The sequence below is a fragment of the Daucus carota genome, chromosome 2 (genome assembly GCF_001625215.2).
Source record: "Daucus carota subsp. sativus chromosome 2, DH1 v3.0, whole genome shotgun sequence".
In the NCBI taxonomy this organism is placed as follows: Eukaryota; Viridiplantae; Streptophyta; class Magnoliopsida; order Apiales; family Apiaceae; genus Daucus; species Daucus carota.
The window spans coordinates 46,092,242-46,115,188 of NC_030382.2; the positions used below are offsets into that span (position 1 = coordinate 46,092,242).

Sequence of the window (22,947 nt, forward strand, 5' to 3'; positions counted from 1 at the left end):
ATATTTTAATTTCCATAAGTAAAATTACAGACAAATAAATAAAGAGGAATTTTAATTATACTTATTCGAACATGATATGATCGTGTCAGAGGTTCCTCCCAAAATATTTAGATTTTAAGAACACTGTTCTTTTAATACAATATGAGTGTTACATGATTCTTTGAATATTTCAAGATTTTTTTATTTTCGTCAAATATATATATTTCGTATATAAATATTAAAAAATATTTTATATTTGTTATTTGATAAAATAAATAAATATTTATATTGAAAAAAATATAAAATTTCATATATTTTCTCCGGTAATAAGTACTTGTCAGCCATAGGATCCGAATATATCATAGTCCAGCTGAACCCATTTCCAGCACACCTGGCACTTAACAAGTAGTCAAATAGTAACAAAAATGGCGCCCATCTGCCATTATGGTAGATTTTCCGAGAATATAAATATTAATCTCTGCTTATCATAAAAAACAATAGTAACAAAAATGGAATATATACTAGAGTAAGTGTTGGCATCATAGGCTCATAGCACCGCATTTCTGCGGAATCTGATGTTATTCTCGGAGGAGTTGTTTTGTTCTTTATAGTAATTGTACAATGCATGTGAATGAACTACGTAATTTGGTGTTCCATCGGCTTTTATATTCGAGGATTCTTACATAATGCAGATTCCTTTTTTGTTTGCGAATCAGATATGAAATACTTTTCGTCCCCAGAATTGTCAATGACACCTCACTACCTCAGTATCTCATTTCAGCGTGCAGCAAATTGTTTCTGCATTACAACGTGCATATATGCGCAACATATATTATTCATTCATATTGATTAAAATTTAAACTATATTATTTATTAATTTTTGAAGATCACTCGAGACTAAATAAATTTCTCGAACGGCCTCTCCAGCTCCCGTCCTCGGTTCCGTCATGAATTTTATATGCTTATACCGGACATGAGGAGTGTAGATACGTCTATGAAATAGCATGATATATCCAAGATTGGGCGGTTAGCAGAGCATACACATCTGGGACACACATTTACAGGTGCGTGCAGTGCTTGCCTATTAGTGTCATAAATAATATAAAAACGAAAATGCTGGGATCATTCGTTCCTCTTTCGCGTCCTAATCAAACTTATCATCGAGAATCAAGAGCGATGGTTCCTGATCATCAAGGTTATGCACACACACAGACTTATGCAGTGTAAATTTGGTATTATGTGCGCCTGAAATTAAATTAATCACACACGTCGCGGTTTATTTATCTGCCACATGTGCATACGAGAGAGACAGTTTGCGATGGACTTTCGTGGTTCCGAATGTTTGTAAGGTGTACCAGTGTCCATCTATCCCAATCCTTGATGGCAAAGTTGAGCATCAAAAGTTTGTTCTTTTGCTGGATAGAGATTTCAAGTGAATGTGGGGTTACTACTTGCACAAATTGCAATCAAGAGGGTGAGCCATTCAAACTACTTGTGAATAACTCGAATTTAATTATAAAAATACTAAATTTTATCCAAAATTAATTGTCTGTCAGACCTAAACTCTGATATCAGGAAAATCGCAAACGGATCTTATGCTATATTTCAACATGTTAGGCTCTGAGAATTTTTATTTCAAAAAAAACCTCATGACGCTTTTCATTTAGCAGGCAAAAAATTGTTAAGCATCCAATTTGGAAGGATAATCCAAGTTATTGCAGTTTGCAATAGTACACACATCGATCACCAAGAATTAAACTCTTTCAGACACATAGTTGTTGAACTAAATCTCGCTCGCCACTTGTAGTTAGAATATGATATTTAGATTTTAGACCTGCGCGGCCAGCTCGCTCATGATTCTCTTAATTCTGTGTTCCATCTGTCTTGTAAATTGTAAAAGCTGTGGTAGAAGGGATGGACCTGGCCTTAAGGATGCGATCCATGACAATTCAGAATTTACACTTTTACTCTCTATCTGTACTTGGATACATTCTGATACATGTGTATTCTGGATCGTCAACCTACTAGGCAGCTGAAGTCAATAAGAATGAAACATCCTTTGAGAATCTATTCCTAGTGTTATTATTCTTAAGCCGCAAAAGAACCATCATCTTTTTAAATAATGCAAAAGAAAAACGTTGATGCTAATATATTCCCTTAAAACCCATCAATCTTCTCATTTCCAAATTGGCGTGCTCTCTGCATTCTGATTCCCGCAACATTTTATGATTTCCCTATATTCCTTGTCATATAAATACACATTAAAAAGAATTTGCATACTTTTGATGAGACTGGATGCTTTGGCTGTTGGTGGGGAACTTAAATTACTGAAAGGAGGATCTTCTGCTTTAATTCACCCCATTTGTTATACCAGATCTCTTTTGCTTTGATTCACCCCATTGAATTTTGACTATTCTTGATGAGATTTGTGAGCTCAAGTAGGTAGCTAAGCCGTAGTTAGTTGCACCTGATGCTACCCCTGCATTGACCCTTACACCTTTCCTATCAAATCCAAAATGCAGCAGCTAACTGAGGAGAGCCTACCCTGTGACGTTTTCTTCTTCCATTTTTTCATCTATTTGTTTATTATTGTTATTATTATTATTTTATAGTAACGAAGCAGGCAATCTTATTCAAAGATAAAATAAAAATTCTGCTGTCTCTTGATTCGAAAGTGCCAAAAGTATATTAATTTGTTTTTTATTAACTGGGCAAACTTTAACAATTCAATAATCTGCCAAGCACAATCGTTAATATATGTAGCTTTTGTGAATTCTGGATGAGCAGTACTGGCCAAAATGCAGATACCAAGATTGTTAAAAGACTGCAATTTTCTTGGACATTTGAAAACAAAATAATATTTTTTTCTACTTCAACTTACTTGTATTGCCTTGTACAGAAGGAAATTTGTAATTCACTGTGTGATACTTGATGATACGGATGTGTTATTTGGCCTAGTTTTCCACTGCGGTGCAATTTCCAAAGCCAACAAAACCTTTTAGCACTTGTCTGTACACAAACTGTCCCCAAGTTTTTGTTAATACCAGTGTGGCTGTGAACCATTTGCTTTTGTTAAACCAGGAGCACAAGGTATCACTTCAGGCTTTTACAGGGACGAACACTTCAATGCTGGTTCAATTCTTCTTGCATCCGGAGATTTCAATGGGTGGAGGCGTTAACATCTGGTTATGGACAGGAGAGCTCTTCTTAGGCCCTCATCTCGTTGCAGGGAAAAGTAAACCATGACTTCCCTTTACAAGTAACCTGTTAAACGCCAGATTTCCAATTTCCTTGCCTAGTAACTCATAATTAACCCTTTGCAGGCTTTTTATGCAGCTAAAAAATGTCATTCTTTACTTTTATTTTTGTGATGGTCTGCAGTTTTATGTGTCCGTCCTATTTTAGTTGGCTTATGCTGAGTGATAACAGTGCCGTGTGCACAAGTGCCCGCGCCTATGGGAGGAAGCACCTAGAAGTCTTCACTTGGTATTAATTCAACAAAATATTCAGCTCTTATATGGTAGATCACCACAGGACTTGATACAGTTCTGGAAGTTCTTAGAACCACTTGTGGCCTTAATCATCAGTATTTTAAGAGTGAGCTTTCTTCATTTTCATGTTACTATTTTAGGTTACAAATTGTGTTATTTTACTTTGCTTGTGATCTTTGCAGGTTATTATAATGAATCAGATATTTCACTGAAGATGCATTGCCATGCACACAAGGCTGTCATCAGTGTGGTGACTGAGAAATGTAAACTCAACATTGGCAGTCATGAAAATTGCTCATACTGGTAGGAGTCTATGGTATAGAAGTTCAAGACTCGCAGTTTCTGTCTTTCTTTCTGAGTATGTTGGACCGACCTTTTCTCAATATTAATTCCATCTTTTCCTGAAGTTTCATAAAACAGATTGACTGCAAATTTACTGCGTGATTATTTGAATTATTTATAAGAGAAGTATCAGTATAATACCTCCACCAGTCCACGTATACTTGCACAGGCATAAAGGAGGAAGAACCATCTGTATAAAAAAATGTTTTATCAATTAATAAACCAATAAGATGTGTTTTTTCATACTCTATTTCGTAACCTCAGTACAGACCTGTAGCATGTAGGCTGTATCTGATCAATCAATATTCCTAATCATTATATATAAGGGTTAAGAGTCCAAGAATCGTAGTTATGTGTTCATAATACATAGGGATATATTCCCTGCAATGATTATAATTCTGCAACGAAATCAGCTTAAAGAATGTAAGTTAAATTTAACTGATATAGCACATTGTACATAAGACTTTTTTTACTGAAATGCAAGGCTTTGCTAGTATTATCATGTTCTAAACAGTAATGTTACTTGTGTCTTGTAAACATCATTTTTAGCAGAATATATAATAAAAATGGTTCAGACATTCTTCCAATAATACTCGCTGTTTTTCCTGTTCTCCCAGGATCCCTGGCTTAATCTTTATCAGTAAATTAAACAGAAGTTCTAACTTGTCAGTTGTAACCTTAAAGGACCCGTATGATATAGATTGGCTTACTTTTAATCACTGTTCTAAAAATTGGCGACTCGATTAATCCATGTTCCGTATCTCGTCAAGTTGATTAAATCATTGATTGTTCAATTAATCTCCAATCAATCTAATTAATCTCTGATAAATCTTTGTTCCGTGTTTTCACCGATTTAGTCGATTCCCGCTTTTTACATGTTTTTAACTTATTAGAGCATCTCCAAGAGTTGAGAGCTGTTAGGTAAAATATCTACGTGTCATCCCATGTGTCATCTAAGTGGCACTTTTAGATGATATGTAAAAATAAATACTCTCCAACCATCACCCTTTAGCAAAAAAAATATAGATAATCATGTTTGATTCAATAGATTTGTTGAACCAGGAAAGCTATTATGTATAATTTTAGCTTGACATAATTATACATAACCCCATTGGAGTGTTTTTCTCTCCTGTTAGCAAAAAACTTGTATTATTAATTTACATAATCATTATAGCTAACAAATTTAGAAATCACCCTTGGACATGCTCTTACACTAATGACCTAGGTGCTTTATATTGTATTCAGATAGTTTACTACCAGATACGATAATGTACTTGATTCAACGGTTTTAATGCAGAAAATGCATTCAGGTTTCAGTCATTCACCTTCCATAAAATCTATCACACGACAAAGGCAAGATTCTGCTAGAACTATTAGTCAGTTGCCATTGGTACAAAATGCCGCAACAAAAGGTAAGATAACTCAAGTATTTTCTTTTTCTTTTTTTTTTTTGGCGGGGGACAGTGCAAGTGCACATGACCTGGGGCAGGATTAAAGAAATATAAAGTAGTAGAGTGGTAGATGTTTCAAGAGGATGCACTGACAAAGATATGAGAAAAAGCTTATATTTCTCCGATGATTTGTTATACAAACAAGCTCCTGTATTTATAGGTACAGCAGAGCTAATTAGCGCTAAAAATCAGCAAGCAGATCTCACTATATCTGCCTGGAAATCAGCCTACAGAATCCCCAATTATTAGCCTAAGTCAAGCCTAATACAACTGCACAAATCACTGATTTACAGCTAGTAAATAGCAGCTATATACAACTACTAAATAACAGCTACATTATACTGTAATGATAATTATATTGACACCCCCCCTCAAATTGATGCTGGTAAATCTAGTAGCATCAATTTGCCATTAAGAAACTTGTGCCGTTGACGTGTCAAAGCTTTTGTAAACACATCAGCTGTTTGAAGATTAGTACTAACATGAGGAAGTTCAATAACACCACGAGTAAATGCATCTCTGATATAATGACAATCAACTTCGATGTGTTTTGTTCGTTCATGAAATACTGGATTGGAAGCTATCTGAATGGCACTTTTGTTATCAGCATGGAGTGGAGTAGGATTAATTTGAGAAGCTCCAAGCTCGGAAAGAAGGCCACGTAACCAAACAATTTCAGCACAAGCTGCAGACATGGCTCTATATTCAGCCTCCGTGGAAGATTTTGAGACATGATCTTGCTTTTTACACTTCCAAGAGATCAATGCATCTCCAAGAAAAGTACACCATCCAGTTGTAGATCTTCTAGTATCCGGACATCCAGCCCAATCAGCATCACTATATGCTGTCAAATGAAGATCAGAATTTTTTGGAAAGAATAGACCACGCGTAGGTGACCCAATTAAATATCGAATAATACGCTTCACTGCAACAAGATGAAGATGCCGAGGTGATTGCATAAATCTGCTAACTATATGGACAGCATATGAGATATCAGGCCTAGTAATTGTTAGATAGATGAGGCTACCAACCAATTGTCTATATAAATAAGGATTAGGCAAAAGCTCCCCTTCATCTTTTCGATATTTAACATTCACTTCCATTGGTGTATCAACAGCAGTAGCCTCCTTTAAACCAGCCAACTCAATAAGATCTCTGACATATTTATGCTGATTTAAGAATATACCTTGATCTCGAGAATGAACTTCTAGACCCAAAAAATACTTAAGATCCCCAAGATCCTTCATTTGAAATGTACTATGCAACATATTCTTGAGTTTTGATATGAGCACAGTGTCACTGCCTGTGATGATTATATCATCGACATAGACCAGAAGAAAGACCATACCTTCTTGTGTCTTATGAAAGAAGAGAGATGAATCATATTGGCTTTGTGTAAAAGAGAAGTTGATGAGAGTATGGCGAAACTTATCAAACCATTCTCTAGGAGACTGCCTCAACCCATACAAAGTGCGCCTTAACCTGCAAACTTTATTTGGAGCTATCCATGCCATGCCATGTGGAAGTTTCATGTAAATTTCTTCTTTAAGATCCCCATTCAAAAAAGCATTTTTGACATCCATCTGATGTAAAGGCCAAGATTTAGAGGAAGCAACAGCAAGAATGGTTCTTACAGTGGTCATTTTAGCAACTGGTGCAAATGTCTCTTCATAGTTGATACCATATTCTTGTTTATTGCCAAGTGCAACCAGCCGAGCTTTGTATCGATCTAATGAGCCATCAGACTTGAGTTTCATACTATAAACCCACTTGCTACCAATTGGCTTAACATTTGGAGGCAAGGAAACAACGTCCCAAGTATGATTTTCTGCAAGAGCTTGAAGTTCTGTTTCCATTGCTTGTTGCCAACACTCATGTTCCATAGCCTGTTTATAACAAGTGGGAATAGAGATGGGAGATAAAGTAGTGGACATGGCTACTGGATTTGTATAACCATACCTGTCGGGAGGTTTTGAATTTCTAGAGCTTCTCCGAACAGGAGGTGGATCATTGGAACTCGGTAGAACAGGATCAGGTGCGTCCGAAAGAGTCGCAGGAGCCATAGTGGGAGATGTGCGTCTATGATAAACATGACCTGGTTTAAATCTTTGTGATGGGGCTGATGACTCGGGAAAATGAGGCAATATAGCTATCGATGGGAGTTGTGAAGTCATTTGTGTGCAAAAAAATGACTGATTTTCAAAGAAAATTACATTTCTAGACACACGAATACGACGAGTATTAGGATCATAGCAAAGAAAACCTTTTTGGGTACCACCGTATCCTAAAAAAGCACACTTGACAGATTGTGCAGTAAGTTTGTTCCTTTCATGTGGCTGAAGAAGAACAAAACAAACACATCCGAAAATATGAAGATCAGAATAATCTGGTGCATCTTCATATAAACGGAGGTAGGGAGATTCATTGTTTAAGGTGGGAGATGGTAATCTGTTTATCAAATAAACAGCAGTAGACAGGGCTTCACACCAAAAATGAGATGGAACACAAGACTCGATGAGGAGAGTTCGAACGACATCAAGAAGATGACGATTCTTTCTCTCGGCCACACCATTTTGTTGTGGAGTTGATGGACAAGATCGTTGTGATATGATTCCATGATTTTGAAGGAAAGATTGAAATTCATTTGATGTATATTCACCACCCGAATCAGATTGCAAAATTCTGATTTTTGCAGAAAATTGTGTCTCGATTAAAGCATGGAAAGTTTGAAATGCTTTAAAGACCTCGCTTTTATATCGAAGGAAATATACCCAAGTATAACGAGAGAAATCGTCTATAAAAGTTACAAAATACTTGTAATGTTGATGAGATACCACTGGTGAAATACCCCATACATCTGTATGCACAAGTTCAAAAGCTTTGGTGGTGTGAGATTTACGTGATGGAAAAGGAAGTGTTTTGCTTTTACCAAGTTTGCAAGATGCACAATGAATATTGTCTGTATTTGAAGAATTCGAAACTTTATTCCCAAGCAAACCAGATTTAAGTAAAATACTAAGAACATGAGAATTTGGATGTCCTAACCGCTTATGCCACACTTGATTATTACAATCAACGGCATTACAAGAGACATAATTTGACACTAGAGAAGGTGATGGGAGTAAAGGAAAGAGACGTCCCACTTTAGGCCCCTTCGCGATCATCTTCCCTGACACTTGATCCTGCACAAAACAACCAGAATTTGAAAATTGAACGGTGCAATTGTTATCAACTAACTGGCCAACAGATATAAGATTAGTAGACAACTTTGGGGACACAAAAACTGTATTCAGAGAGGTTGAAATATCACCAACAGCAGTAATAGGTAAAGAGTTACCATCAGCAGTTTGAATATGAAGATCCCCTTTATACTTTTGAACATTATTTAGGGGTACTGTTGTGCTAGTCATGTGATTTGAAGCAGCGGAATCAAAATACCAAGGCTTATGGGCAGAATTTTTGTTACCTGAAATTCCTAAAGTTGAAAATGCATTAACTATCATCTGCTGGATCATTTCAGGAGTAACAGAGGACTGACCAAAGTTCGGAGCATTTGAGGATCCAACTGAGACATTGTAAGCAGTCTCAGATTTCTTCGGAGGCCGGATTGGACAATCTTTAATAGTATGCCCAGCTTTCTTGCAATAATTGCAGAATTTTTTAGTGCAATTAGTAGCAACATGTCCAAATCCTTTGCAACTGTAGCATTGGATATTACTCATATCTCTTCCACCTCTATGCTTTCCTTGGGCAACATATGCAACAGGAATTGGAGAAGAATTCTGTGATTTCTGATCGATGAAAGTTTGTGTCATGAGCCGTTGTTCTTCTCGAAAAAGCTCACCTATGCAAGTATCGATTGAAGGAACTGGATTTCTATTCATGAGGTTGGACCTGACTGGTTCAAAATCTCCCCGCAATTTCATTAAAAACTGATCACGTTTGCTCGTCTCGTGTACACTTTGGACAGCAACTAGTCCTTCAGCAGAAACACTCTCATACACAATATCAGTGTATTCATTCCACAAATTCTCAAAAGAAGAATAAAACTCTTGAATTGTCATGCTTCCCTGACTTAGTTGTCCCAACTCAAGCTCTAATTGAAAACGTCGGGCGGCGTTGCTTTGATTGTAAACTTTCTTCAAGTAACCCCACATATCTTTAGAAGACTTGTAAGGCCTGAGATTGAGAATCATAGACGGTTCCATGCTCCCGAGAATCCAAGACATTATCTGAGCATCCTTCACCTTCCATTTCGCAAGTTTCTCCTTTTCTTTGGAGTCAGGTGCAGATTCCGTTCCATCAACAAAGCCCCATAATTCTTTTCCCTTGACAAGAATCTCAAATTGGAAAGACCAAGCAGAGTAGTTCTTCCCATTAAAACGAACAAGAAAGTTGTTAGATTGCTCCAATGACATGATTCGAAAAAAAACAAGAACCAAGAGATGAATTCCAAGAAAGATGACTAAAAAAAAACACTGATTATTAAGGTGGACAAGAAGTACAAGAGCAGATTTTCAAATAACCAGCTCTGATACCATGACAAAGATATGAGAAAAAGCTTATATTTCTCCGATGATTTGTTATACAAACAAGCTCCTGTATTTATAGGTACAGCAGAGCTAATTAGCGCTAAAAATCAGCAAGCAGATCTCACTATATCTGCCTGGAAATCAGCCTACAGAATCCCCAATTATTAGCCTAAGTCAAGCCTAATACAACTGCACAAATCACTGATTTACAGCTAGTAAATAGCAGCTATATACAACTACTAAATAACAGCTACATTATACTGTAATGATAATTATATTGACATGCACAACAAGATGGGGTATATGGCGTATCACAGTTCAAACAGAAGAACTCTGTGGTGGGTCAAAAATGTTAATGACTCGATGATCTTATCTGCTATCTGATTATACAAGACTACCTGTTGTATAGCAGAATTTTAGCTGTTCAAAGGATGCAGAAAATTGTTTTGGCTGCGGCAGAAGTACTTAATCACTATGGCCGCTAAAGAAAAAAATCAGAAAGCAAAATATTTATCATTATTGTCAATGTGAGATCGTATGTTATGTTATAACAATCATAACAAAAGTTGAACATCTGTAAAACACCGTGTCAAAGGATCGATTGCTCTGTGAGTAGATCGTCCTTAATGTATTATGTACCGAGAAAGAGTACCCTCCAACTGGATGGAAAGATCACACAAATATAAGCAACCGATGTTTATATCAACAAAAGACATCGGTCGTTAAAAACCGATGTGGGAAACACCTTTTACATCGGCGGAAAGAGCAACCGATGTCTAAGAGGCGATGTCTATTCTACTTTTTCTAGTAGTGATATATGATATACCTCCTCCTCCACTCTGCGCGAGTGCATATATTGTTGTTATAGCCTTGGTTAGAAAGACAGTAATGTGTATAAATGTTGCGGAACATGCCAACTGTTCCTCCAATAGTCCAATATAATTAGAAGCTTTTTCAAATGACAATAATGTTCGTACAATATCAGCATTTGTGCTTTAATATTTGTAAATTTGTCGCGACCCTTTGAGTTTCTTGATATTTGATATCTGTGATTGGATGCAGAGTTTGCTGGATGATATGTCTGCAGCTAATTAATTACTTTTTGCTAAAGCATTCCAACCACTGAAGAAGATAAAAGATGCTACTACCTTTAATACAACAGCCATAGACAGAATTCTTTAAAGTGGGGCAAAATGCTAGGTTGTGATCAAGAGGGACCAGAGATGGCAAAGGCCTACCTGATGATCATATAACACCACACTCTGCAAAGGTCCATAGATAGTTGATCAAAGTATAAATAGTAATAGAAGAGAATCCAATGCAAATATATGTAGGAACATAAACTTAATCATTCGTGTGTAAAGTATTATATATCATGTGCGCATGTCCTTGCATAATAGATAGTGCGTAAATGGCCCATTATGAGAATCCATAAAACTCTGCTGTCTAAGAAATTTATTAGAGAGGGGGTAATATTAATGATGATCCGACTAAGATTGTTATTTTCTGATACTTCAGACGCCTGCCTGCACTTGTTTAACTCATCCCATATCTTGTTGAACTAATTAAACTCTCAGTAATCTATACTACATAATGCCTGAAATATCAATTGATATAGCAAGGAGGAGATATACTGTGTTGCCCGTGCTCAGAACATGAACAGAACCCTTCTACGTGTCAGCTTAAGATGCCTATATGATGTTGGCCTGTCGTCATACTTGCACAACTTCAGATTACTATATTGTTAATTTGTTCCAGAAACTATTCCCATAATACCAACAAACTCTTCCATTTTACTGTTGTGTACCCACTAACACAATTTAGCAGACCACTATATGGATTAATGCATGCTAGAAGATCATATAACTGCTTTAACAGCCAGATTCTGCATAACACTTTCTAAATACTTCAGCTAATTAAGTAATTATCATATGGAAAAGCTCTATTGCTATTTTGCAGGGCAATCCACATTTATGTAGTGACTCGAGTCAAGCAAAAGGTCACATTATTTAATCTTTAATCAAGTCATGATCACTAATAGTATCTGATGCACACACAATAATGAGTCCAGGTCTGGGACTCTGGCCTCTGGGGGACCTATATTGATTGTCGTTCTACTACTATATATAAGTCTGGAAAGAAGTCTCCGTGTTTCATATATTGCTTTAGCCCCCTGTACCATTACAAAGCATTTCTACCTCCATTTTTTCACTAATCACTATAGCAAGAAATAATGAAGGCATGTACTTAAACCTGCTTGGCTAATTCTCTTACGTTTTTGCTTCATTTCCATTCATTTATTTGACAGTTTGTTTCTTAATCAATCTATGATTAATTTGCTAATTTGTCATTGTTGCTTACTTAACAGATCTTCAATTGGGTGCACTGTAAATTACATAACAAAGGTACCACGTGAATATTGTATATTAATTGTTTCCGTACATCTCCTTTTTCTTTTCAAATTTATGACAGAGCCACAAAGGTGATGAACATAGAAAACTATTGTTTGCGCATAATTAGTATATTCGTTTGAATGATTGCAGATGGATGGAGTAATGGACAACTAAAGAAGAAGGCTGAAAGTGACATGGTAGACGATCAACATGTTGCTCTTGCAGATGCCATTGCTAGTTGGAGACACGGAATTCTCACTATTGGTACCTTAGGTTTTGATCCCCTCAAACATTTTGATCAACTAAATGAAATTCAGTCACTCAAAAATGAGCAGGATGAAATTGAAGACAATCAGGAAGAATATGAACAGGATGCTTCTGTCGAAAAATGCATTGAGGAAGGAAATGGAGATCAGGACCCTTTGATTCAGCATGCAGCAATACATGGATTTAATAATTCTAGTGGAGGTGATAACCTGAACAACAGCTTGCCACTGTTTAACATTCATGATCAGGAACCCGACATTACTATTGATGATCATGTTGCTGCTGATAACTCAAATTATGACAATTTGGGAACTGAAAGGAAGAGACAAGTTGAAGGAGAGAGAGTTACACTTGCGGATTTGTTTGCAGTTGATTGTGAGGAGTTCGGTGGTGCAAAGCCTCATACGCCGCCTCATATACATGATAATAATGCTAAAGTGGTCATGATCCGGACAGAAGATCATGATTGTCCAATGATCAAGAAAGCTCAGGAGGCTGCCATATCACCTGCTGCCAAGACGCCAATTTCTCGGCCCAAAGAGGACTCACATTCTTCACGTCCGATCAAAAAAATTAACCGTGTGAGTAAAATTATATATGCCACTTAGATAGCTGCAAAAAATCTCTATCAACACTGATGTAGTTTGCATAACTTTTTGAGATATACAAAACGATAGGCCATGAAACAAGACTAGGATTTATGCGCACGTACACATTCCATGATCATCATGATTTATTTAATCAGTTAATGCCAAACAATAATGTACACTTGTTTATACAGCTGATGACCAAGATACTGAAGAGGAAGATCCATCCGGAAGGCAAAAATGAAAAGAAAGCAAATCAGATGAAGCCTGGCTGTGAAAATGGAGCCGATGAACGGGTTTCACTTCTTTAGACTCGCAAGGTATAAAAGTTCAATTTTTGTTGATACACATCTACATATGCACTCAGTTGCATCAGTTCGACAGTTCATCTCTTCGATAAATTTAACTAAACTCAAATGTAAAATTTTCCCTTGTGCTGCGTTTGGTGTGGGAGAATGGAATGGGCATGACCAAAAATAAATGGAAGTAATAGAGTTGGGAGGGAAGTTTTGAAAAAATAAGTGAGTGCAAAACTGTTATGATGAGATTTGAGAAGAAATTGAGTAGAGAAAGGAATGGAGCATCCCCTAATATATTGGAGGCGTGATCTCTGGTAAAAGGTATAAGGAATGCAATGTAGGAAGAAATGAAATCTATAAACAACCGGCCATAACATAGTTCGAATTTGATTCATTTCCTTCCAAATTCATTCACCCCAATCAAACACAATATAAATATCTACCATATGCTAGTTTTGTTTTAAAAATTTGTGTGTGTGGGTGCGTGTGTTAATATTGGTCTAGCTGGTCATAATCACGCGAAAGATTTTTAACATGTGGTAGGTTAATAAAGGAGGCACTAAAATATAAAGGGAAAAAGCCAATCCAAAAGTCAGAGAAATGGAGATGTTTTGTGTTGATATATTTGCTAATGGTTGGTGGAGAAGGTGAGGGAAGCACTGATTATTCTCTTGTCGTTCTCCATCACAGTGTGATGCCAACCACGAGGCGAATAGAATTATATCAACAAGAAAATGATACTAATCCATAACTGAATCTAGATGATATTGTAGTAATGTAACATAACTTATTTGCAGAACTTGTATGATGAAATGATATTGATGTTGCATTGTCTTTTCTTTCTTTTATCAGATTTAGTTGCCTGCACCTCGCAGCGATCGGCACCAGTCATCGACCTTTCATCTTTCTTTAGATTCCTAATCTGATGTATTTGTTATTTTAAATTGTGTCAATGTATGTTAATAAATGTTTATATAATGGGGGCATCGGCTACTTGCCCTCACTGAGTTCTATAGATGTGCATACTGCATCTATAATTTTACAAACAATCGGGTGTTGAAACCAGAGCTTTATTCCTTCTAAAGATAAACGAAAACTTTGGTAGCCCAATGAATAAGTATATTTCACCCACATTTTGCATTACCTTCTTTGAAATCCTACCATCTGCATGCTAAATTTATTTTTCCCCCCACAAGCATAAATTTTCCGATCCGTCCCATCGTCCATCCCATACAAGCTTTACAATATCTGACATAAAAATTTAGCGACATGAATCATCTTCCATCATGAACTGAACATGACGAGCCATCTACAAGCAAGTAAGCAACACCACTAATTGATACATGAGTAAGAACCTACAAAGTAAAAAATGCCCACCACAGTCTCTTATAATATAACATTGTTAGAGAGGGATCTGATTCCACAACCTCAAGAGTAGGGCATTAACCGGAGTTTAGATCTTGGACTATTATTAAAAATGTTGGCGATGTCTACAGGGGACTTGCATAATTTGGGCTTTATCCTATGTAATTTTAGTTTGTATAAATTAGTAGCGAGAAATAACTGTATCTTTGTGAGTTTAAGTTATTGCAAGTCTGGATAAAATGAGAGATGGATCCATTGCCACACCTGAAACAGCACCAAGAGAGCCAGGGGAATATAAAAACAACACGCTCACCTGACTCAAACTTGCATAACGAAAAATGAGAACCATTCTGTGATACTCCCAAGTCCCAAATGAGCCAAAGAAAAACGCTTGTGAATTAATTTTCTCCGCATAAAACCAAAGTTACAAAGATTTCAGAATTTTTATATGTGTTCGACTTTTAAAAAAAAAAAAAAGAATTGTTAAATATCGAATTGTCAATAGTGTTCGAAAAACGGCAAACTTACCAAATTCACAAATATCCGACTAGCTGGAGTCTGGACCGCATTTAGCTTATAACTAGTTGAGAAGTCGCGTGGCGGCGTCCTATAAAAATTATATTAATGATTCAATATTAATATTTGTAGAATGAAATATTTTTGTGGCTGTCTATAAAAATTATATTAACGTTTCAAAATTAATATTTATAGGATAAAATAAATTTTATATTATAAAATTTTTGATGTAATACCAATACTAATATATAAAATTGCAAAATTGGACTATAATTCATGGTGAAAAAATGAAAATAAATTTATACAGGTAATTAACAATTTAAAGCACGACAAATCTTAATTTTATTTGTGTTTTTTTAAAAAGTAATTATGAAAAATAATCATGTTCTTACATTGTCACCTTTCGCCAATTTTTTTGGATTGATTGTGCACAAAAACATCTAACTTAAATCCGTGAGGTTTTAGTATTGAGAGAGAGGAGGTTGTGTTTTAGATGATCCAAAACCTTACGGACAGACTTGTGTGCTACTCTTTTCCATAATAAAATAATCTGAAATAAAATCAGAATAAAACTTTCAAGCTACTATATTTCATAAATAATTCGAAACAAAATCAGATTCTGAAACTTGCTTCTAATATACCCGAAATTAAAAAAGATAATTCTAGTTTTTGATATTTTTCATCCAAAAATTCCAGAAAATTAGAAAAATAGAACGGAGCGATGTGAGGGGTGCCACCTACACGCCCCTCGCTTCTCCACCATACAAAGTAAATCATATAAAAATTAACAACAAACATGTCCGATGAACAAAAAAAATATTATAAAAATATAACCAACAAACATACATCACTAATAGTTAATTTATTGATATCATCCATTAATATCATATCACGACTATATTCTTTTCCCTAGTTTCAATTTGTTGACTCCCACATAGCGATCTATAACTACCTTTACTTGCAACAACCTTTATTTTTTTAATACTATATAAACAGCCTTCACTTATCGTTGCTGAAGAACGGTACCAAACGAAGCGATGTGAGAGGCGCCACCTACACGCCCCTCGCTTCTCTTTTATATAAGTATATTGATTTACTTATTTCTTATATCCAAATAATAACAATTATTATTTTAGAAAAAGAATGTAAATATATATATTTTACTTATTTTTTAGCTTATATTATTTTTTTAAAAATAAATCACCTATTTTTAGGAAAAAGTACGTAAAATACGTACCTTTTCAGAAAATAAATAACTTATTTATATAAATAAAATATATTAAACACTCATTAAATATTTAATTATAACTATAATATATATATTATTATTTTATTAAAATAAATCTTTATTTTCGTAAAAGGTTACATCAAACCTGCATAGTTCGCTTTCTTTTCAAAATAGATGTCCCCAACAAAAAAACAAAACATAATTAGATGTCGCTGGCGATCCATTATCTTCACATATTTTGGCTACAGAGTAGAAATGACAGACAGATCCGAAACGTGTTTATACTTCATAAAAACTTATTTAAATCAGGCTAATTGTTTTATATTTTTCTAAAAATGTTTGGAATTTCTTCCCTGACGGAGGAATCGAAAAAGAGGAAGAAGAATATTTCGCAATAAAAAAATAAAAAAGAACGGGCAGGCAGCCTACCAGGAGATGGTTGGCTACTTGGCTGTCCAAATTTGACCCATGAATCCAAGACTATTTAGTTACACTATTGCAGTATATAACAGCACAAAGCTTGTGTAAGGCAGTGGTCAGAAAAGGTGGGACTTTGATTCTTTATTTGAGTTCTCTGTTCTGAGAGAGAAACCCCAACTTCCCCAACTACTTTTTTCACCTCCTCATTCACTCATATACTCCTTACAGGTTGGCTGCTTTTAATTTCAAGTTTCACTACAATTTATTGTTATTGGTTTTGTTGTTGTGGTTTTCAATTCTGTTAGTACTAGTTTGCATCTAACATTTGAGTGTTTGATTGTGCAAGTGAAGTGTGTGTTGTTGGTGAAATATGGGCGGTGCTGCTGAAGACCAACTTCTGAGCTTTGAGGAGATTTCTAAGCACAACAAGAAATTTGATTGCTGGATTATCATCTCTGGCAAGGTCTGCTCCACTCTATTCACTTGTTTTGCTAAATCTGTTATGTGTGTGTGTGTGTGTGAATAGTTTTAAAGATGCAGCCTTTTACTTGAATTATCTTTTGAATTTGATTGGGTAGAATCAGATACTAGAAAATTTAACCATCTGGACATTCATCTTTGCACGTTTGACTTGTACACAAACTTATTACCCCATCCTTCCATACCTGTATCGAAGAATCTGTCCTTAGATGATGCTGTTCTTTTGCATATCATCCTTTATTTTTATCAAATCTATATTAGTCTATCAATTGCAATGGTTTTTAATTGGATGTTTTGATGTTTCACCTAAACTAATGATAAAAAATTAGATTTGTAAGACTACATGGACGTTATGAATTTTTCTAGATTGGAAACACTTATTTGCGGTCTTATCACTTATGTCTAAAAGACGCTTTAGTCAGTAGTGAAATACAGTACAAATGCCCAAATTAGTATTTCATGATTGGTTAACAAACCTACCAAAACCTTGTAAAAGGACTATAATTAGGGTAGGTTTATTAAAGCACCCTACACTATTGTTTACTTATGTGCCTTAGTTATGTCTTAGGTGTATGATGTGACACCATTTCTTGACGATCACCCCGGTGGTGATGAAATTTTGTTAATGGCAACTGGTAAGTTCTTCAGGACTCAGTTTACAGATTTCAAAGCATATGTACTGCTAACTGTATTACTTCTTTCGGGCAATATATATAAAATCTTGATGCATTCTCAAATATCATTCATATTTATGTGCAATTGTTCAGCAAAAGATGCAACAGATGATTTCGATGATGTAAACCACAGCGAGGAAGCGGTAGGCATGTTAAAGAGTTACCACATTGGCAACGTTGATACCTCCACTCTTCCAGGGAAGCACCAGTACAATCAAACTGCCGCAGATGGTTCAGCACAAAAGCGAAAATCTGCTCCAAAATCATTAGAAGTCTTCCAATTCTTGGTGCCCCTTTTGATAGTTGGAATAGCCTATGCCCTCTATCATTATTCCAGAGAAAATTAATCAAGGGAGAGATAGACGAAGATCTCCTGTACTGCATTTATGAACAGAGATACTTGGTTGTTGTCGTATACAACTTGTACCATGTGCCATGTTATTGTTTTTAATAAGTAGCCATCTCAAGCTTCTTATGGTGACTATCATGTTAGTTACATTGACAAGAATTTTTAGCTGTTGGTCCCTGCAGATTGTTTTGCTTTGCTATAATTATATTACCGGAAATTCAGAATGTTGTTTTAGAGAATAAAACAAGGGTTTATCACAGAATCTGTATATTTGAATTGATGCAGTGTTTTGTAGTGCATATGTTTATGAAAAACCACATTAATGAACAAAGTAATCAATCACATTAGATAAGTATCCATGAGTATGCAATTTAACTGGCCTGAAGAGTGTGACTAAAGTATTTAATGACATTGAATCTGGTTCTGGACCTTTAAGGTAGTTGAGTAAGAGTGTTGTTAGGTTCAAATTCCCTAAAAAGTTTGTTCTGCAGTTTGATGGGGCTAGTTCGAACTTCGATTCTTCAAACTAACCTAAAAGGTCCTTCCTTGAATTTCATGAAGCACTAAATTTCGAGCTGGACTGAGCCACTAAAATCAGTTCAATTAGGGGAATATCTGTACGAAGATTTTTTAGAGATGTATGTCCCAATTAGGTTCAAAACAGACAAGCTTAGCATTTCAAGCGAGCAGACAATATGGCGGAATTATAGACTTATAGTTAGCTTATCCATAAAAATTTATATTTAAAAATAAGTTTTAGTATTAAGTATTTAAGAATTTAATATATACATAAAAATCATCAGTTTTCAAAAAAAAAAATGAAATATATAATTATTTTTCAAAAATGAAATAAACAACATGTCAGGATATCAACAAAGGTCAATAGGTTTGGATTGAGTTTTACTTTAACTTATGTTTGACCTCACGAATATAAATCGATTTTTATTATTTTTTTCATTCTAAAATAATATTATTTTTCATTTTTTAATAAAAAATTATTTATTTATATTTACAAAAAAATTGAAATAGAACACATTTTTTTTGCATCTCAAATATGTGTAAAAATTTAAAGTAATTATTTTATAATGAAGAGAGTATTTTACGAGTTTAACTCAAATATTTGAAAATATTAAATTTCAACGATCAATTATAACAAGAATATACTTTCGTCTGGATATAGTTTTACTTATCGTTCCCAAAATATTATAATCTTCATATGGATCAAATTTCTACAACAAAATAATTAATATATATTTATTATTAATTTAATATGTTATATATTATTGTAATTATCTTTCATATTTATTAGGCATTATCAGATATAAAACAATAATTTAATAACTCTGGGCTTCCTGATAAACAAATAACGACGGGGCTTTAAAAACTGGGCTTGATGGAGGTTCAGCCCAATAGAATAAAACCCTAATAGGCAAGTATAAAATTAAGCGTTTGAGCAGAGCGGCTGTTTGTTAAGAAAAGAGGGCGAAAATGCAGATCTTCGTGAAAACCCTAACCGGGAAGACAATCACCCTCGAGGTTGAATCCAGTGATACTATCGATAATGTCAAGGCCAAGATTCAAGACAAGGAAGGTACACATACATACACATATACATACAAATCTATCTCAGCAGTATTTTGGTTTGTTTGAATTGATAAATTAGTGGTTGATTTGTGTAGGAATCCCACCGGACCAGCAGCGATTGATCTTCGCCGGAAAGCAGCTTGAAGATGGCCGGACTCTCGCCGATTACAACATCCAGAAAGGTCTCCGATATTTTCCTTTTTTTTTAATTTTGTTTTGTTTTATGTATGTGTGTTTATAGGGCAATGAAAAGTGATGGTAGAAATTGAAAAGACTTAATTTTTGTTGAAATAAAACAGAGTCGACGCTTCATTTGGTTCTGAGGCTTCGTGGTGGTATAATTGAGCCTTCTTTGATGGCTTTGGCTAGGAAGTATAACCAGGAAAAGATGATTTGCCGCAAGTAAGCTCCCGCACTCCCTCGTACATTTTAATCTTGTTGTCATGATGTAGGACTTAATTGAATAGACATTTTTCTTCTGTGTTAAGTGTAAACAGAGCTAAATAAACTGTGGGGTTTTTAGTAATGATTGTGTATGTTGCTGGGAGGAATGGGGACTTCTGTTTAGTTTAATTGCACAGTGTTTGCTACTTTGAATCAGTTGGAGAATGTAATGTTATTTAGTGGATTGAGTTGGGTAGTTAAATTATTGATCAAGGCATGAGAGAAACGATAAACATTTGTAAGTGTTTGGGGATATGCTCCATGATAGTTTAGAAGTGAATTCATTCAATGTTATAAATGTTTACTTGATGTTACATGTTTAAAACTTTTTGCTTATAACATGTACGTTGTTTTTGTAATTAAACAAGAGAACGGCACAAGTGAGCTGAAACTGGGCACAGATCGAAATATGTGGTTGTTGCTTTTGTAAACTTTTAGTTTATTTTACCTTAAAACATTGAGTTTTAATTATTTGTAGTATCCTGCATGATCAAATGAGTTTTATGTAGTTGCTGCCAGTGTCTTTGCTGTAGTTATATGTGCAATTTATGTTTATTATTCTTGTATTTTAACTTTAGTTGTTTTAGATGTTATGCCCGCCTGCATCCCCGTGCTGTCAACTGCAGGAAGAAGAAGTGCGGCCACAGCAACCAGGTTCATTGTTTTTATCTTTTCATTTTTGCACTTACAGGATTTGTAATATGTAGTTTGTGACCATTTGTTCTGTATTTATATATTTGGTGAATTTGATTGCAGCTGAGGCCAAAGAAGAAGATCAAGTAGATGTTTTCAAGTTTGTGTAAGTTGCAGCTGGCGTCTATCTGCACCTTTTGTTTTTTATTAGAAACTAAGCATTTTGTCTTGAGGAGCATAACTGTTGATGCTTTCTAAAACATTGAATTAGCATAATGTTGATGGATTTTATTTTGTTACATTTCAGTTGGTTTCGTGATATTTAAGATATTTTCTTAATTTAAGCCTCACCGCTGTATTGAGTTGTGTGCTTTATTTTTTATACAAATTTAAAACTGGTATAAATATGCACCATGGGAGGTTGGCTATTAAAATTAGGTATTATATTATTAAATTCAGCTTTGACTGATATATTTTAGAGGTAATTGCAATGCTCACTCCCTAACTTTCGTTCAAAAATGGTATTGTACCAATACTATGGAAAACTCAAATCGCAGCCATTTGTTTACTTCTCAAAAGCAACATGCACTCCTTCCATTAACTTGCTTAAAAAACTGCTTTCAATGTTAAAATGTTGATTGTATTTCAGTCTTTTCATACCTCTTTCCACCTACTGGTTCACCCGTTTTAGAAAAGAAAGAAAGAAAATAGAGTAGGCAGTGGCGGTGCTTGATTAGGGCAAGGGTCTGATTTTTGGCGGCAATTTGGGGGAGGCAATCGGAAGTAGTCCTCCAATGTTGTGTGGATTGTAGGCTGTTTGTGCATATATGCATATATGTTTTGTGTTGTTATCGAGCTTGAGTGAGGTTTGGAGGACGGGGGTGAGGGCTTCTACTATGGTGATGTTGCGGTGATTATTCAGAGTAGTACGACAGTTGGGGATGGAGTTCGGTGAATTAGCAAAAAATAGTTCTGTTTTAGAAGTGGTTGGTTTGCTGCAATGCAAAAATTGTTATTACATATATTGTTATTTTATATATTACTTCAAATATTAGTATAATTAATTATGATTTACAAGAATACTTTGAACATTTTATAACTGAAATACAATATTCTACAACAATTAGTTGGTTCCTATTATTAATATCATCGTGCAAAGTGACATAGAAGTAAATAATTTGAAATAAATAATTTTTTTAACAAACAACTATTAAATGGGAGAAATTTAATGATAATATTGAATGACGTCGGGAGGAATTTAAGAATGGGTACTGGAAGATTCACGGTCGATGTATGTTACACCGCTCGCGATTTCCAGACTATATGTTAGCTGCTCTCGATTCCCAGTCGATGTGTTAGCAGCTCTTGATTCTCGAATCTAAGTCCACTCTACGAACCAGTTTTGATTAAATTTGGAAAAAGTGAAAAACCAAACTCGTATAAACTTTGGAGAAAATAACAATGTATGACTATTTTTTATGTAGGTACAATTTAGTTTTTAGGTGTTGAAATATCGAGAGCTCTTTGAGTGATCATCCGTGATCATAAAACTTTTGTAACATACAGTGACCGGTTTGATAAATTTAAAAAAGTGATTTCTTGATTAAAATAGAAAAATAAATTATAAATGAAAAGTAAATAAATTAACAATGTAGAAATTTTAAGAGAAAAAATTAGCATTCTCAGTTTATTAAAAAAAAATTCTACTGATTTACATGAACCGGTCAAGAAAAATATACATTCACAAATTTTGGAGAAATGAAATTATTATTAGGAGCTGTAGAAATTCAATTTATAATCAACCCGTATTTTATTATAATCCATAAAATATCATTGAATTTGAGCCACTTGAGCAGTTTCACATGATTTTGACATGATTGAGCGCATTATTTGTTCACTTTTGTAAGTGATGT

General features: G+C 34.9%; 3 protein-coding genes and 1 long non-coding RNA gene across 6 annotated transcripts; all 4 read left to right on the plus strand.

The window, feature by feature from the left end:
- Positions 1-1,883: 1,883 nt before the first annotated feature.
- Positions 1,884-3,887, plus strand: LOC108208487 (uncharacterized). Of its 2 annotated transcripts, XR_010288486.1 has the most exons (3): positions 1,884-2,526; positions 3,061-3,576; positions 3,653-3,887. It is a non-coding gene; the product is annotated as an uncharacterized LOC108208487 (long non-coding RNA). The 2 variants fall into 2 exon arrangements; XR_001804314.2 differs by lacking the exon at positions 1,884-2,526 and having other exon boundaries at positions 2,564-3,576.
- A 7,806-nt stretch (positions 3,888-11,693) lies between these two features.
- Positions 11,694-14,423, plus strand: LOC108206987 (protein TILLER ANGLE CONTROL 1). Its single transcript, XM_017377444.2, has 5 exons — positions 11,694-12,034; positions 12,164-12,200; positions 12,339-13,036; positions 13,237-13,362; positions 14,194-14,423. Exons 1-4 carry the CDS (start codon positions 12,029-12,031, stop codon positions 13,351-13,353), a joined length of 858 nt encoding a protein of 285 aa, XP_017232933.1. The 5' UTR covers positions 11,694-12,028; the 3' UTR covers positions 13,354-13,362; positions 14,194-14,423.
- A 2,503-nt stretch (positions 14,424-16,926) lies between these two features.
- Positions 16,927-18,508, plus strand: LOC108206115 (cytochrome b5). Of its 2 annotated transcripts, none has more exons than XM_017376306.2 (4): positions 16,927-17,098; positions 17,222-17,333; positions 17,919-17,985; positions 18,118-18,508. In XM_017376306.2, the coding sequence occupies exons 2-4, from the start codon at positions 17,241-17,243 to the stop codon at positions 18,369-18,371; spliced, it is 414 nt and encodes a 137-aa protein (XP_017231795.1). In that variant the 5' UTR covers positions 16,927-17,098; positions 17,222-17,240; the 3' UTR covers positions 18,372-18,508. The 2 variants fall into 2 exon arrangements, with proteins under 2 accessions (XP_017231795.1, XP_017231796.1); XM_017376307.2 differs by having other exon boundaries at positions 16,960-17,098; positions 17,217-17,333.
- A 1,278-nt stretch (positions 18,509-19,786) lies between these two features.
- On the plus strand, positions 19,787-21,373 carry LOC108206306 (ubiquitin-ribosomal protein eL40 fusion protein). The gene is made up of 5 exons (XM_017376559.2): positions 19,787-19,964; positions 20,053-20,139; positions 20,257-20,359; positions 20,989-21,055; positions 21,158-21,373. The coding sequence occupies exons 1-5, from the start codon at positions 19,862-19,864 to the stop codon at positions 21,182-21,184; spliced, it is 387 nt and encodes a 128-aa protein (XP_017232048.1). The 5' UTR covers positions 19,787-19,861; the 3' UTR covers positions 21,185-21,373.
- Positions 21,374-22,947: the final 1,574 nt, after the last annotated feature.